Here is a 16833-nt window from a genome sequence, read left to right on the forward strand (position 1 = left end):
ATTAGTTCCTCACTTGCTGGAGCCTGCTGTCAGCTCCTTACTACGTGGGCCTCTCCACAGGCAGCTCACAACATAGCAGATTGCTGCACTGAGGCAAATGAGTCAGACAGATTGACAAAACAAGTGTTTTTCATAACACAATCTTCAAAGTGACATCTTACTGTTTTTGCTGTATTCTATTCCTTAGAAGCAAGTTATCAGGTCCACCCTACACTGAGAGGAAAAGGACTGTACAAAGGCATGAAATCCAGGAGGCAGGGATCAGGAACCATTTTAGAAGCTGCATTCACAAGATATGCAGATGATTATCATAAATACTATCTTCATTTTCAGTACTTGAGGTTCTTCTTGTTTTATCTTTCTGGAATTGCTACCAGATGTTGTTATGTATACTATTATCCTCAATCTTTTCTATTTCTTTGCTTTCTAGGGAAAGAGCTCCTCATTTTAATGTTCTCATTAATCAGTGGAATGTAGTCTACCATTGATCACATGTGTTCTTTATTTCAACTATTATATTTTTCACACTTAATAGTTATATTTATTTTATGATTCTTGTTCCATATTGCTAATATCTTCTCTAAAATTTTTGGTCTTTTCAAGTATTTCTGCTTCAGATGATATTCACTTTTTCTTTTGAGACAGTTTCAGCCAACTATTCTGGCTTGTGGGTCCAAATTCTCCTGGGGGTATGTGTTACAAGTCTGGGAAGGTATACTAGGCAAGGGTCAAAGACCAGAATGTCAAGTGTTTTAGGAAGGGAGGGGACAACAGTGGGAAAGAGTCGCAGGAACCACAAAACCACATGTAATTGCTCCCATTCAGTCACATCCCACTAAACCACACTGTTTTTTTAGAAAGACTTACCTTTAAACTAATCTGGGAAGCAGCAGCTCTTGCAGGAGGCAGCGACCTAGATTACGGACCACTAACTGAAGTTTTTAAAGGGAAGGGTTAAGTGAGTGAGTGAAAGGTCTAAGGCAGGCAGGTCATTCCCCCCCTATTTCATCAACTCCTCATTTATCAGGGATTTTACACGGCCCTGATATTTTACCCCTGTGGACACTATACCAGTAGTCTGACCTGTGGCCTCCCTTTCTGTAAGGGCAACAGCTATCATTTGTGCCAAGGCAAGAGTTGGCCCTTTACAGTAAATATTTTTGGCTTTTGGGGCAATAAGGTCTGTCACAACTACTCAACTCCACCTTTGTAGTGAGTTCCAATAAAACCTAACTTAAAAACAAGAAGCAGGATGGATTTCGTGGGAGGGCAGTAGTTTGCTGTCCCTGTCTCTAGGACAAAGTGGGTTAGGAGGAGGCAAAAGCAGAACATAAACCAAGTTTCTTAATATATTATATTACTGCCTCCACCAGTGGCCCGGTCTTTCAAGTTGTAGCCACTCTCCCTCACTCTGAACAGTTGAAACCCCAGGGGTTTCTTATTATTGTTGTTTTGTTATTTTTCTGGATTTCAAGTTCCCTTTACAGTTCTAAGGAGGAAGTAGGAAACTCATGCTAATTTACTACCTTGGCAGGAATAGAAAACCAAGTCAGTAATTGTTTTCGTTTGTGTTTTATTTATATATTTTTGGCAGCAAAATTGTTTATTAAAAAAAAATCTGGACTATGAACACACTTCACTGCTTCAGTTGAAGAACCCCAAGCCAAATAAAAGGACCAATATTAAAAAGCAGCATAACTGGTTACTGTTTTATAGATACATAAAGAGTCAAACACTACAGTGTAGGAAGACAATCACCCCCATGTCAAAAATCACAACTTCTTCCAAATAAAGAATATGACCCATCTGCCATATTGAATTGATATTTATTTCAGGACATGCCATGTCAAAATGAAACAAAAGAGTCAACCCTCGCCTTTAACAATAATATCGTATTATATAAAAGCACTTTACAACTCCATCCCATCTTTGAGTATAAGTTAGTGGTATGTGGGCTAATGATTATCTGAAAGCATTTCTCTATTCAGACCCATAATCCAAGTGCTCTCTGAATATTACAAGGTGACAATAAGTGGGAATTGGAGAAGGAAGAGGAAAGAGAGGGGAATAAGGTTCTCCCAGTTAAGGGTTTTGTTGCAATGAGGGGATGAAGAAGTATGAATTATTTTTTGTTGTCTTTTCATCTTTATACTGTGTTAAGTAATGCTTACAACGTAAATTCAGCAGGCTTTTCCTGAGCTGTAACTCAGAAATTTTCTTCCTGCAAACAATGTATTTACAAATGTGTTTATTAACTTACACAGCAATCTCACAATAACTAGTAAAGATTAAAATGGTGCACTCCTAGTATATTTGTTTACCGTGTTTTAAGGGAAATATATATTGCCATGGTGATGAAGCTCTAAACAGACTGGACAAAACATCTAAAAATTGAAAGTAGTTTAAAAAAAAGAAGGCAAAGAAATAAATATCACCAAAGAAAAAAGATTAATTTTAGCTTCAATATAAAACTAAATCACTGGTTAATTATCAAACTATACAGACCTAATAAAAAGCAAAACCAACATTAAAAAAAAAAGCTAAAAAATAAGGCATAAATCTGCATAATATTGAGTTTTATTTCCATTCTCTCCTTTCCCTCTTCTATGTATGCTTTTCCAGATCTGCCTCTAGGGGCTTATAAGAAACCTGTTTCTATTTTCAGTTTGACCTCAAATGTCCTGAGCAAAGTATTTGCTATTCTGTTGAGGATTCTTTTGTTGGTAAACTTTAGATATCATTGTTTCTACTGGTTATTGTAGTTTTGATCAAGGTGCCAAGTTTAAATTCTTCCACTGGTTCTTCTTAAAGGAATTTGATTTCTATAGTGCCTTGCCTACATAGCATTTTTTGAAGAAAGAAAACCCAAGAGAAATCTATTGCTTACAAAAGTTTTCTTCTTTTTTTTTAAACAAAGAGAATAACTTTATCTTGACAATTTTAAATCCTGGGAGAAACAGTTCAGAGAAGAATTCAGTATTAAAAACATGTTCTGAAGCACTGTTACCCTTCTCTCCCAGAGACTAACATGTGAAAGGGTCATCTATTTGGTCTGAAACACATTTTATGTTCACTTAACTTACTAAGTACTCAGTGTGTTCATTAGGACTCATTTTGAAGATGCAACAGAACCCTTGTCTTATTCAAGCACTGCCTACCATAATAGTTGAGTTTTGACCTCAAATAAAGTCTAAGTAATTTATATCACTGCTCAATAATAATTTTGGACATTCTGGCCCAAGGTTCGAGCAAGTGGTATCGCTAAATTTGAAGGATCCAATGGGCTTGGTCTGACTGCTGCTTTGTCATACCTCGTCTGTTTTTAGGGAGAGAGAGAAAGAATAGGGAATGCAGTAAGGGAGAGGTGAGAAAAGCAGAGAGATCGAGTAGGTAGGCAAGTGCTGCTATGAACAACTGTTCCTTAACCAAACCATATACTGTTAAAATTTCCATCATTTTAAAGTACATTATCTTAACATTGAAAAGGAAAAAAAAAAGTTGAGAAAATGTATCTAATTTTTAAAGTGGAATATGTTGGAATCATTTGGCTTTTTGTAAAATATAAATAATGAAGACACCGACTTTTTTGTGCTTGTGAAGCTAATAGATCATCTCCACGAGACAGGCAGCAATGATGAATTGCAATACGTTATTACTGAAGGGAAAAGGTTCAAGCCAATATTCACACTGCAGTCAATGAAAGAGTAAGGGGGCCAAAGCAGTGAGCTTCTGGAGAAAAGTTAAAGATGCCATGGGGGATTAGCAGGAGCAGCCTCCTTCACTGACTGGTTGCTCCTGAGGCTTTTCCAGTTTTATGTCAATCACTGAAACAAAAGTTAAGGAGCTATAAATGGGAAAGTACAATTCCAATTCTGCCGAACACTGACATCTCTTGCAAGCCCTTTCAATTCCTATTGGTTTCAGAGTGGATACAACCATTATTTCCTATACAGCTAGTTCACTGTACGAGGTGCTCAAATGAAATAAACTCACCTATATCTACTATATGCAACAAGGGTGAGAATAAGGTTAAGCCCTATTCATGGGAATCTCTTCTAAGGAAATTACAGGAGCAAGAAACCAGATGAAAGATGATGCTCCTTACAGAATTATCTATAATAAAAATCTGAAAATAGCCTACAAAAAGAGTTCTAACAAAGGAAGAGAATTTAATAGATGATGGGACTTCAACTCTGTAGAACATATTATCCTATTAAAAGTAATAAAGGCTTAGAAAACATAAAACATTTAGCAGTGGGAAAAGCTGAACACAAAGTGCTATGAATTCTATGGCTTAATAAAAATGTATACGGAAAAACACTAAAGGTAAATATAAAACAATTAAAATATTAAAATTAAAAATCCTTTAAAATAACTATTATTAGATGTGCTTCATTATGTCCTGTTTCTGAAAGCAGAGGCCACAATAAAACTCCAGACTGAGTTATTTCCTGCCTGTGCCAAGCAGAAAGCTTGAATGTTAGAAAAAGCAAGGGAGGAAAATATGATATATATTGTAGGGAAAAAGCCTAGAGCCAACAGGACTCAAAATTAAAAGGCAGAAGGCTTGGATTCTAAGTTTCCTGTTCATTAAATATCAAGCAAGTAGGGGTGCCTGGGTGGCTCAGTTGTTTAAGCGACTGCCTTCGGCTCAGGTCATGATCCCAGGGTCCTAGGATCGAGCCCCACCATTGGGCTCCCTGCTCAACAGGGGGCCTGTTTCTCGCTCTCCCTCTGCCGCTCCCGCTGCTTGTGCTCTCCTGCTCTCTCTGCCAAATAAATAAATAAATAAATAAAATCTTAAAAAAAAAAATCAAGCAAGTAAACAAACACAAACCTTCTCATTGATTAACTGTTGTGAGCACCAGGCCGCAAAGGGTACACGTGAACTACCAGATCTCTTTGCCATAGAAAACCTTGGAGCTTCTATGCTCCTAAGCCATTAATTCCTGGCTGTAAAAGGCAATAGCATAATCCTTAGCCAACCAAGTGGAGCTCTAAAGACTAGTTAACAATAAAATTTTCTGATGAAACAAAAAGGATACTGTCTTCTCTGCTTCTGTCCTGTGTGCTTTCCATTCCAGGCAAAGCCGCTGCAACACGTCGAAAGAGCTGTGGAGAAAAGAAATGTGATAATTGGAAGGGAAAATTTAGCAAATGGTATCAAGTGAAAGTGGATGACTACTAGATGGTAAGTTAAAAGATATGGCTTCTGGATTATTTCTCACTTAGACCTTAGCATAATGAAAGCATACTAAAATGTCTATTTATTTTATAAGTACTATATGCTGTATGCCATCTACAAAGAGGTATAAAGATATGATCCTTACTTTCTAACTGGTGAGATCAGACATGAACAAACAGCTAAGAAATAAGCAGCAAAAATGTGATCTGAGTCATAAAAACCTACTATAACAATTCAGAGTAAGGACAGAAGATTGCTCATTTAGGAAAACCGTATAAAGTGGCATTCCTATCTTTCATAAACAGTTTCTGAAGTCAGTAATATATAGTAAAAGTCAGTCTAGTCAAAATTACCCTGGGTAATTCCTTAGGAAATCACTGTTAGAGACCAACACACCACCTCTCAAATCCAATGCACATGGCTTTTCCTCCATCAATAGAAAAAGTACCAGTGGAAGTAGTTGGCTTGTGTCTGAGGTATGACTTATGAAAAGTTTCTTTAAACGGAGATTCACACTCAAGGACAAGATGGTCACTTTGAGAGGCATGTGGGAACAGAAACTGACCGAAGGAACAACAGACGCATAGCCCCTATTATGTGTCCAGAACTAGGCATATACTCACTGGGTAGAATGGCAGGTGAAATTGGCTGATTATTTCAATCATTTCTCTTTTTGGCATGCAGTATAAAATTCCTAAAAGTTAAATGCATGTGTGATATAACTCCCTTGTACTAAATACCTGCTTGTTTGAGTCACTGTCTCAGGTTCTCTAGGGACAGAGAAATGAACAAGATGTAGCTTTTTAATTCAAGGGAGCTTGCAGTCTGGTAAGGGAGACAGATGCAAACAATTCATTATGTTACAGTGTGATAACTGCCATAAACCAAGGAAATACAAAATGATATGAGAACACAGATATAAGAAGGCCCTTCTCAGGACACTGGGAAAAATTATTTAGGTGATGACATTTCAGCTGGGATTTAAAGGCAGTTTAAAAATTTCACTTGGCTGAAAAACATATTATGCAAAAGTGCTCGGAACTTAAGTGCTTCACAAATGTTGCTGAGGTAAAATGAGAAGGAACAGAAACAATAGAAGATCTACTGATGAAAATTAGAACGCTACATAATCTGTTTAGGGAAAGGAATATAGAAAAGGAGCAAATTTTTATCTGTAGGCAGTAGCCTGGTGGGGTAGGATTAGGGAAGATTTGAGAAAAAGTTTAATTGTTTTGGTTCTATAAGGTTTAGTAGCATTTTAGAGATGTATCAAAGTTAGTCATTTGCTTCAATATTCTTTTCCCTTGTCCTTGAAACTACTGAAATCAGAAATGTGCTGACTATACATTATGGCTAGATGCCTAAGTGTTAAAATTACTAAAGCCAAGATTGAATATCACTATTAATAGAATGAATTTCTGGGATGCACAGTGCCCATTTGTATCCCATCTGGGACACAGTGCCACATTTGTCACTACTAGACAATCAAATGCCCAAACCACGTTCAGAGAAAAGCACAAGGTATAGTCAGTTTAGGTAGTCCAGACTGGCTAGAGTACAAAATATGTAAAAGGATTAGAAAGAAGTCTATATATTAAAGGCCAGATTAAGAAAGGCCTGGAAAGGAGACAAATTTGTCCTATGGGCAAAGGAAGGCATTAAAAACAACAGTTTGCATTAGGACTTTTATCGGTGATTCTAATTGTTTTACTATGGTTACAAAGATCTACAAATCACATATTGAAAGTGCTTTAAATATAGGGCAGAATGGCAAAAACCTAAAAACTAAAAGGTAAAGTGTGAAGTTTATATTCTGGGCAGGCCACTTAGGTGACAGGTCATCTTTCTGTTTCTCAGTTTTTTCATCTGTAAAATGGGCTTACAATAATAGTATACTTAACTGACTAGATTATTGTGAAAATTAAGGGAGATCATGAGTAAACTGCTTAGAACCAATCTGTTATACAGAAAGTCTATAATAAACAGTAGCTCTATTTCTACTAAAGACTAGTCATAATAACTCATGGTCCTGTGGGCTAGGGGAAAAGAAAATTTTTCCAAATGTTATGAAATGGAGTGAATTATAGGACTATAACAAGATGCCAATAGGTGTAACATTCTGCTTTAAGAAGCTATTTAAAACTGTTGGGAAAGGTGTGGGGGTTGGGAAAAACCTTCTGAAAATATTAGGGCAGAACTGAAATGTTCTTAAAAATATCTAGAAATCTTCCCCCAAGATCTCATAGTTTGCTTCTGACATTAAATATTTATTAAACTGTTTAAAAATGCACCATCTTCAGCTCTTAAGGATACCAAAGTTTATTATAGGCTAGCTTAAAAATGGAGGCATTGGGAAGGTTTGTTTACTTTCTGTGAAAATGGAATAAAATGGTTTACAAGTTTTGATGCTTTAAAAAAAGTACATAAAGAGGTCTTTCAGAGATGGTATTGTTATATTTTTACCTACCTATTCTCATAATATAACACAGTATTTAATGTGTTTCTAGAAAGAATATAAAATTCTCATCAAGAAACTGTAGTACTAACTACCCCATTATTATAGCTTTGCTTTGTAACCTCAAGGATATTAATTTCCCTAATCTTTAGATTCTTCTTAATAAAAGGGGGGCTATAGTTGTGAAGTTCAACTTATTTTTACCTTTGAAAGTAATCAGAAAGAAATATTTTAGGGATGTTTCCTTGAATGGTTATGTGTAAAGTCCTTCCCTCTATACCAGTGGTTCTCAATACCTACCATGCATCAGCATTACCCAGGAAACTAAAAGCAAACAATACCAGATACTTGGGTCCCACGTGCAAAGATAGATTTAACGAACATGGGGTGGGGCGGGGCCCTTAGTGTTTCATGAAAAGATCTCTGGATGATTCTAATGTGCAGCCATGGTCAAAGACCTATGCTGTAACACTAATTTAAAGTAATCAAAAAGTAGGGCGCCTGGGTGGCTCAGTTGGTTAAGCGACTGCCTTCGGCTCAGGTCATGATCCTGGAGTCCCGGGATCGAGTCCCGCATCGGGCTCCCTGCTCGGCGGGGAGTCTGCTTCTCCCTCTGACCCTCCTCCCTCTCATGCTGTCTCTCATTCTCTCTCTCTCAAATAAATAAATAAATAAATCTTTAAAGTAATCAAAAAGCTAATACTGAGTGCTTACTTTGTCAGAATCTTCACGTTTTCTCATTTTAATCCTCACAGTAACTTGTGAGGAAGATATTAATACCCTCATTTTATAGAAATCTAAGGCTAAAAAGAATATGTACCATATACCAAATAAACAGCAGAACTGAGATTTCAAAGTTCATATTTTTTTCTACTACCTTATACTGCTTAGTATAAATGGAAGTTTTTTCTAGATGGAAAAGCACTGCGGAAAGGCCTGTGTGAAGAAACAGCTAACAATCCTGGGTAAGAGGAATTTGCTTTGTGAAATACTATTACACACACACAAATCACAGACATAAAAACTTAATCCATTTTCTTAGGACTTAAACATTTTATCTATAGCTTTAAGCAGTATATTTGAAAAACTTGGTGTTCCCTCAAAATATTTCAATTAGAGTAAAGGAATCAACGCCACTAACCGAAACTCAACCCAGGACACCCTAAAATGAGCCAAGTAAAAGTTTTACAAAAAGTAAAGTTCTATCCTTACAGAAATATATGTAAGACAGGAAGGAAAAGACCCTAGGGGATTAAGTTGTTTTAAATAATCATTAGAGGAAAATCCATTTCTTAAATACCAATGATACACTAACAGAGGCTTCTGCTTTATTAGGAACACAGATGACTAAGATGGGGCTTCCCTTGATCATCCTATCTATATGTAATCTTATTCATTTCTTCAATAAATATACCTCCTTGTGACAGCACTGATTTTACATCCCAATTTCTGTGGATCTTACTGTCTCTGTAGTATTGGCTAAGCATTTATCATGTATTACCTACCCTTTACTACATGATTTTCATGAGAATGTGACTCTTCTCAACTATAGCATAAGCTTTTTAGAAATTAACAATCATATTTTACATAACTTTAAATTCTCCAAAGAAACCACAATGGTCTTACAGACTGTAGATAATTGATACTTGTGAATTAAGGAACATGATAAAAGTATAAGATGAAGAACTGTTATGAGCCAAGAACTATGGCAGACATGGGATATAATGGTGTAGAAAAGTCACTATCCCTACCAATGCTTAAAGTACATATGCTTCTCAGCAGGTATAACATAATTTACACACACATGTGCATGTGTGCACAACCCCACTGTATGTATGTAAGCTTTCATTGATCTGTTAGTACTGATGTACATCAGCTATCACTAATTTTCTTTCAAACAAATCTTTGTCTTCTGACAAGCACTGATGATTTTAGAAGTTAAAGATCAAGAAGTGTTTCTCTTCTTTTCCCATTTGCCAGTACTGTAAAATTAGAGAATATAATAAGAAAGGTGACATCCACACACTTAATACTTCACTAAAAGAGTGTATTAATTCTCAGATGAAAAGTCAGATGAAGCCTTAACTAATTACCTTCTCATTACCATTTCCCTCAGCAATTTAAGCACCATACCACTTTCACAAAAGAAAGCAATATTACTGCATTTTAAAAAACAGAAAAATAAGGGTTAAAATATTTACCACAGGCTATCTGTTTTTTGTGTGTGTATGTGTGTGTGTGTTTTAAGATTTATCCATTTTAGAGAGAGAGAGAACAGGGCAAAGGGCAGAGAAAGGAGGAGAGAATCCTCAAGCAGATTCCCTGCTGAGTGCAGAGCCCAATATGGGGACTGATTTCAGGACACTGAGATCATGACCTGGGCTGAAATCAAGGGTTGGATGCTTAACTGACTCATCCACCAAGGTGCCCACATAGGCTACTTTGCTATGAAATATTGAATGGAATGAAAAATATTACTTAAATATCCTATATAATATAAATGATCATGCTAAGTATTATTACTTATTATAGTTCTAGCCCTGATAGCGTTTTTATTAAAAAAAAAAAAAAAAACTGTAACAATATTTTTTAAGACATGCACCGGGTTTTAGAGTTAAGTGCTTATACAAGATTAAAGAGCAGAGGGGTTAAGCACAGAACGTTTTTAAATTTTTTTTTTTTTTTAAGATTTTATTTATTTGCGAGAGAGAGAATGAGAGACAGAGAGCATGAGAGGGAGGAGGGTCAGAGGGAGAAGCAGACTCCCTGCCGAGCAGGGAGCCCGATGTGGGACTCGATCCCGGGACTCCAGGAGCAGGACCTGAGCCGAAGGCAGTCGCCCAACCAACTGAGCCACCCAGGCGCCCCAGAACATTTTTAAATAAGAAAAAATAGCAGTACTGGTCAGGAATAAATTTGTTTTATTTTAAGCCAAAATTTTTAGGCATTAAGGCCCAATCACTTGAACCATAGTCAGACATTAATGATGCATAATTAATGAACTCTCCTAGAATTGTTTAAAAAGTACATAGGGCAATACAGAAAGTCCATTTTCAGCTTTTATTACGTATATTTTAATCCAGTATATAAGGGAGTAGGGAGAAGGAATCCAATTAGCAAATTAGCAGAAAGCTAGAAACATCTATGTGGAAAATACAACTGGAAGGTACCTTTAATACTGATAAACACAGCTATTCAAAAAGACTACCATGTAATTTCCAGTGAAAGCACATGATGATTTTGTCAAATAAAATGAGTACAATGCACAATCATCAAAAGTAATTGTGCTTTGCAAACATATACGGCTGAACAAACATATGCAATGCTTACTTAATAGGCATGTAAGACTGTGATTCCCAATGTTTTCCAAGGCAATGACTGGACTATGAAATTTACCTGGTAAATTTCTGAGTACCAACACCATTTCTGAATTGTGACTGACCTACAATAAAAATCTCAGAAGGGGTCTGGATTATTTCTTCATAGTAATTTCTGTTAATATGTGGTACTTATTGAATATATAATTTAAGTCAAAAATCCACTTATTTTAATGCTAGATAAATAACATACAGAACTCAGGAATAAATTGACCTTCCATGTTAGAAAAACCTAAGTATGTACATGCTAAATAGTCTCAGTTGTTACATTTATCAGATATTTTAAATTTTACCCCCATAAATTTTTTTTAAGATTTATTTATTTATTTATTGGGGGGGAGCTCATGCAAACAGAGGGGAGAGGGAGAGAGAATATCCAGCAGACTCCTCACTGAGCAAGGAGCCAGATGCAAGGCTCAATCCCACGACTCTGAGATCATGACCTAAGCCAAAATCAAGAGTCAGTATCAACCAACTGAGCCATCCAGGCGCCCCTACCCCCCATAAGTTTAATATCACCTCCAGTTTGGGTAATAGCAGACTAACTTGTATAGGACTAACGCTCTTGCAGATGGCAATTATTAACTCTGGACAAACTGTAAAAAACAATTATTTGAAGGCTCTCAAGAGCAACACAAAGCAGATACAAATTAGGGAGAATTCAACACTGGGAAGCAACACAAAGCAGATACAAACTAGGGAGAATTCAACACTGGGAAGAAGGGAACCCGCACTCACTGGGTGAGATTCATGTTTATACAGGTGTTCCCAAGAGCCATTCCTAGCCTGTGCAATATGATGTGGCCAGAACTCATGCAGAAAACTCAAGTTTTAAAGTTTTGCAGTGTCAGTGGACTGCTAGTGTGGCTGGACTGAGGAAGGAAATAACTAAGGAGGAAGCCAAGAGGAGGGACCCTAAATTCTACACATAAATTTCCTGCAAATCTCAACTGACTCTTGAATGGTACATATATAGGAGAGACTGCAAGAAGCCCATCTGAAAAGAACAGCTAGAAGGCTGGAAGAAATGAGCAGAGATTTCAGTTACTCCCTGCTCCAGGGATACACTTTAGAGTCTGAATCCCACCAAGACAGAAAAGCTTGATAAATACCTCAGGCTTCCTACAGATCCACCCACACAAAACACAACATCAAGACTCCACAAGTTCAAGGTGATCAGCCAGCAATATAACAACCTGCCATAATAAAATTCAGCATTTTGCAGAGAAAAATAACAGAAATCAGAGTCGCTATATATTATATACAACGATAAGCATACAACCAAAGATGGCTAGACACATGAAGAAACAGGAAAAATTAACCTAGAGGCAAGAGAAAAATAGCCAATAGAAACAGACTCAGAGATGACTCAGATGTTGGATTAGCAGACAACAATTTCAAGGCAACTATTACAGATATGTTCAAGACTTGAAGGTAACAATGCCACAATGATCAGATGGGGTACTCCAACAGAGAAATGGAAACTTAAATGGAAACATCTAGGACTGAGTACAATATCTGAAATGATAATTCACTGGATGGACTTAATAGCAGTTTGGATATAGGAGAAAAAGGACTGGTGAACCTGAAGACACATCAATAATATTATCCAATCTTAAAAAAAGAGTACAAAAAGGATAAAAAAACAAGAGGCGCTTCAGTGACCATGGGAAATATCAAGCCATTTAACAGATGTGCCACTGGAATTCCAGAAGAAGAGTTAAGAAGAAAATGAGGGAGGAAAAATACTTTAATATAACACATTACATATAGAGAACATACAAATTAGAGCTCACTACTCATTAGAAACAATGGAAGCCAGAAGACAATGAAATTGCATCTTTACAGTATTGGAAGAAAAATATCTGTGAACCCCAAATTCAATAACTAACAAAAACGTTCTTCAAAAATTTTTCTTCAAATGGTCTTTTGGGCTATGTGAAAGCCAGGCAAATTCATCACTAGGAGATGTCAATAAGAAACAATAAAGAAAGTTATTTAGGCTAAAGGGAAATAATACCAGATGAAACTCATATCTGTAAGAAGAAATGAAGAGCAACGGAAATGGTAAATATATGAGTAAACAGAAAAAGCTGTCCTTTTTCTTAATTACTGTTTAAAGCAAAAATTAGGGATGCCTGGGTGGCTCAGTCGTTGGGCGTCTGCCTTCAGCTCGGGTCGTGATCCCGGGGTCCTGGGATTGAGCCCTGCATCGGGCTCCCTGCTTGGCGGGAGGACTGCTTCTCCCTCTCCCACTCCCCCTGCTTGTGTTCCCTCTCTCGCTGTGTCTCTGTTGCTGTGTCTCTCTCTGTCAAATAAATAAATAAAATCTTAAAAAAAAAAAAAATTTAAAACATTACGGGATTCATAATGTATGTAAATATCAAATATGTGACAACAGTAACACAAAGCAAAAGTGCACAGGTACAAAGGATGAAATGGTATATTAACTCTAGTTTAATCCCTCGAGCAACCACTAAAAAAGTTATGAGGTTTAGCTAAAAAGAGTTCAAAAAATAATATAAAAATATTTGCTTAAACTAAAAATGACAGACAAGCAGATAACAAAGAGCAAATGACAGACATGAACCCAACTACATCAATAATTACATTAAATATAAATAAACCAAACACTCCAATTAAAAAGCAGAGATTTTCAGACTGGATTTTAAAAAACAGTGAGATCCAACTAGATGCCATCTAACAGTGACCTACTTTACAAGGAAAAAGATATACCAAGCAATAAGTAATAAGAGAACTGGTGTGGCTATATTAAGATCAGATAAAGACTTGGAAACAAGGAGTATTATCAGAGATAAAAAGGAACTTTTCTTAACACACACAAAAAACCCCCAAAACAAACAAAAAACCCCACAATGCATTAGGAAGACAATAACAATCCTAAATATCTATGCGCTCAATAACAGAATTTCCAAACACATGAAGTAAAGCTGACAGAACTAAATGGCAAAACAGGCAAATACAAATGTTGTAGATTTTAATACCTCCCTTCTCAGTAACTGATAGAACTACAGACAAAAAATTAGTAAGACTATTTAAGATATGAACAATGCTATCAACTATCTTGATATAACTGATATTTATAAAACACTATACCTGACAACTATACAAAAACATTGTCTTCCAGTGGAACATTCACCAACACAGGCCATATGCTAGGCCATAACACAAATCTCAATAAATTATGAATGACTAAAATGTTACAAAGTATAGTCTCTGACCACAACAGAATTAAATTGGAAGCTGTAACAGTAAGAGATCTAGAAATGTCCCAACTATTTGGAAATCAAATAACATATTTCTATATCTTCACTGATGTAGTCATTACATCTACATAAACGTTTATCAAAATTCACCTAAATGTAAACTTAAGATGTGTACATTTCACTGTACATAAATATTTACCTCAATAAAATAATGGGGAAAAAGTTCAATGTTAGCTGAATTCAAAGAAACTCAAGAAGTAGGAGTATCTATGTCTAAATTGCAGTGAAAATACTGAAGTATAATTCCTCATGTAACCTAGATTCTCTAAGCTTGTTCAGTCTGTCTTGGAAAATTCTTAAGATAGTCAACCTCATTAAATAGATTTTTTTCTTACGGCATAACATGGTAGCTCTAAGTTTCTGCTCAAAAGATACAGCATATTATTCTTTTTTTTAATTAAAGATTTTATTTATTTATTTGACAGAGACATAGCAAGAGAGGGAACACGAACAGGGGGAGTGGGAGTGGGAGAGGGAGAAACAGGTTCCCGCAGAGCAGGGAGCCCGATGTGGGGCTCGATCCCAGGACCCTGGGATCATGACCTGAGCCAAAGGCAGACGCTTAACGACTGAGCCAACCAGGAGCCCCCAAAAATACAGCATATTATTCTTCCATTCAACAAACATTTATTGAGTTCAGTATGGTAGGAGGCAGAAGTAACAAAAAACTTCTATATTAAAAGAAAGAAGGAGTGCTACATCAATAATTAGGAAAGGCACTTGATCTAATTTGATTATGTCTGAACTGAGTTTTTAATTACAAATATCAGAGAAGAAACTATTTTGGAAGAGGGACAGTAACATACAATGGAAATATGGAAACACAGTAAACCTGGGGGACTTTAAGCAGTGTAGTACAGGTATACAGTGGCCAAAGATCAAGATTTTGAGCAGGAGGGCATAGCATACTAAGGGCTTTGTTTAAAATTCAGGATAAAATTCATAAGTAACCTGATTAAATCTGCATTTTAAAACAATCACTAATAGCAAGATGGAGGATAATCTAAAGTGGGGCAAGATTTAAGGCAGATTATCGGTTAATAAACTATGATAGCAGGCAAGGCAATAGACAACAGGGCCTAATAGAGCAGAATCAACAAGAGTAGGTATCTTAAAAAAAAAAAAAAAAAAGATTTTATTTATTTGTTTCAGAGAGAGAGAGAGAGCACAAGCAGGGGGAGCAGCAGAGGGAGAGGGAGAGGGAGAAGACCTCCTGCTGAGCAGGGAGCCCGACCCAGGGCTCACTCCCAAGACCCCAGGATCATGACAGGAGCCAAAGGAAGATGCCCAACCGACTGAACGACCAGGCGCGCCCTGTGAAGACACATATTGGCGCCAGAATACATAATATTTAATTCCTCATGTACGAATTTGGCTTCTACATAAGACTGAGCCTCTTAAATGTAGGAAGTCTGTCTTTTGTATCTAGCAGGGATTAGAGAATTAATAGTTGTCTGAACAATTATCAAACTGAATAGATTTGACATACTTGCTCAATTATCTCCATGGCTTAATAGGTCTTTTTACATAGTATAGCTTGTATGAAAAATCCCCTGAGATTCTTGCTAAAAATGTAGATTTTTAGGGTACTACCCTAGACTTAATGAATCAGTATCCAGAAGTTGTGCCCCAGGAACCTGTTATTTTATGTAAGCTTCTAGGTGACTATTATGCACATTAAAGTTTAAAATCATTAAGCAATTCTCTAATCCAAAGAGATTTTCCTGGGGACAATCTGCCATTCTAAAAACCTCTGTCAGGGCGCCTGGGTGGCTCAGTCGTTAAGCGTCTGCCTTCGGCTCAGGTCATGTCCCAGGGTCCTGGGATCAAGTCCCACATCGGGCTCCCTGCTCTGCGGGAAGCCTGCTTCTCCCTCTCCCACTCCCCTTGCTTGTGTTCCTGCTCTCGCTATGTCTCTCTCTGTCAAAAAAATAAAATAAAATCTTTAAAAAAAATAAAAAATAAAAACCTCTGCCCTTTCTTACCTTTGTTTGGATATCAGGTACTCTATTCTCTACCAAAGAAAGGATAGAGGAAAAATACATTCCTAATCTCAACAGTAAGTAAGCTGTATGGGTTTCAAAAATATCTGTCTTAGAAAAAACTACTGTCTGGGGCGCCTGGGTGGCTCAGTCGTTAAGCGTCTGCCTTCGGCTCAGGTCATGATCCCAGGGTCCTGGGATCGAGTCCCACATCGGGCTCTCTCTGCTCAGCGGGAAGCCTGCTTCTCCCTCTCCCACTCCCCCTGCTTGTGTTCCCTCTCTCGCTGTGTCTCTGTCAAATAAATCAATAAAATCTTTAAAAAAAGAAAAAACTACTGTCACCAATTTTCCCCCTACTGACAAAGTTTCCAATGGCATGATAAACATTAGATTTGCAAAGTAAGCACTGAACGCAAACGACACAAGCTGCGTTGTCCAGAGTCAGGAATTGGACAGTGGTTATATTTGGTAGATTTGATTTAGATTTCATTTAGGAAAATTTGAATTTTTCCATATACCTAATATATCAAGTGATATCAAAGGGAAT

At 36.8% G+C, this 16833-nt stretch overlaps 1 protein-coding gene across 2 annotated transcripts in view; it reads right to left on the reverse strand.

Annotated features, from left to right (window-relative positions):
• Positions 1 to 1595: 1595 nt before the first annotated feature.
• RAB6A (RAB6A, member RAS oncogene family) overlaps positions 1596 to 16833 on the reverse strand; it is a 79232-nt gene continuing 63994 nt past the window's right edge. For both annotated transcript variants that reach the window (XM_034995526.1, XM_034995527.1), the window contains exons 7-8: positions 5046 to 5112; positions 1596 to 3824 (exon numbers count right to left, since the gene is read on the reverse strand). In XM_034995526.1, the coding sequence (XP_034851417.1) occupies positions 3760 to 3824; positions 5046 to 5112 (132 nt within the window). In that variant the 3' untranslated portion in view covers positions 1596 to 3759. The remainder of the gene's footprint in view (positions 3825 to 5045; positions 5113 to 16833) is intronic.

This window comes from Mirounga leonina, unplaced genomic scaffold (genome assembly GCF_011800145.1).
Source record: "Mirounga leonina isolate KUSES-001 unplaced genomic scaffold, KU_Mleo_1.0 Mir_92, whole genome shotgun sequence".
Classification (NCBI taxonomy): domain Eukaryota; kingdom Metazoa; phylum Chordata; class Mammalia; order Carnivora; family Phocidae; genus Mirounga; species Mirounga leonina.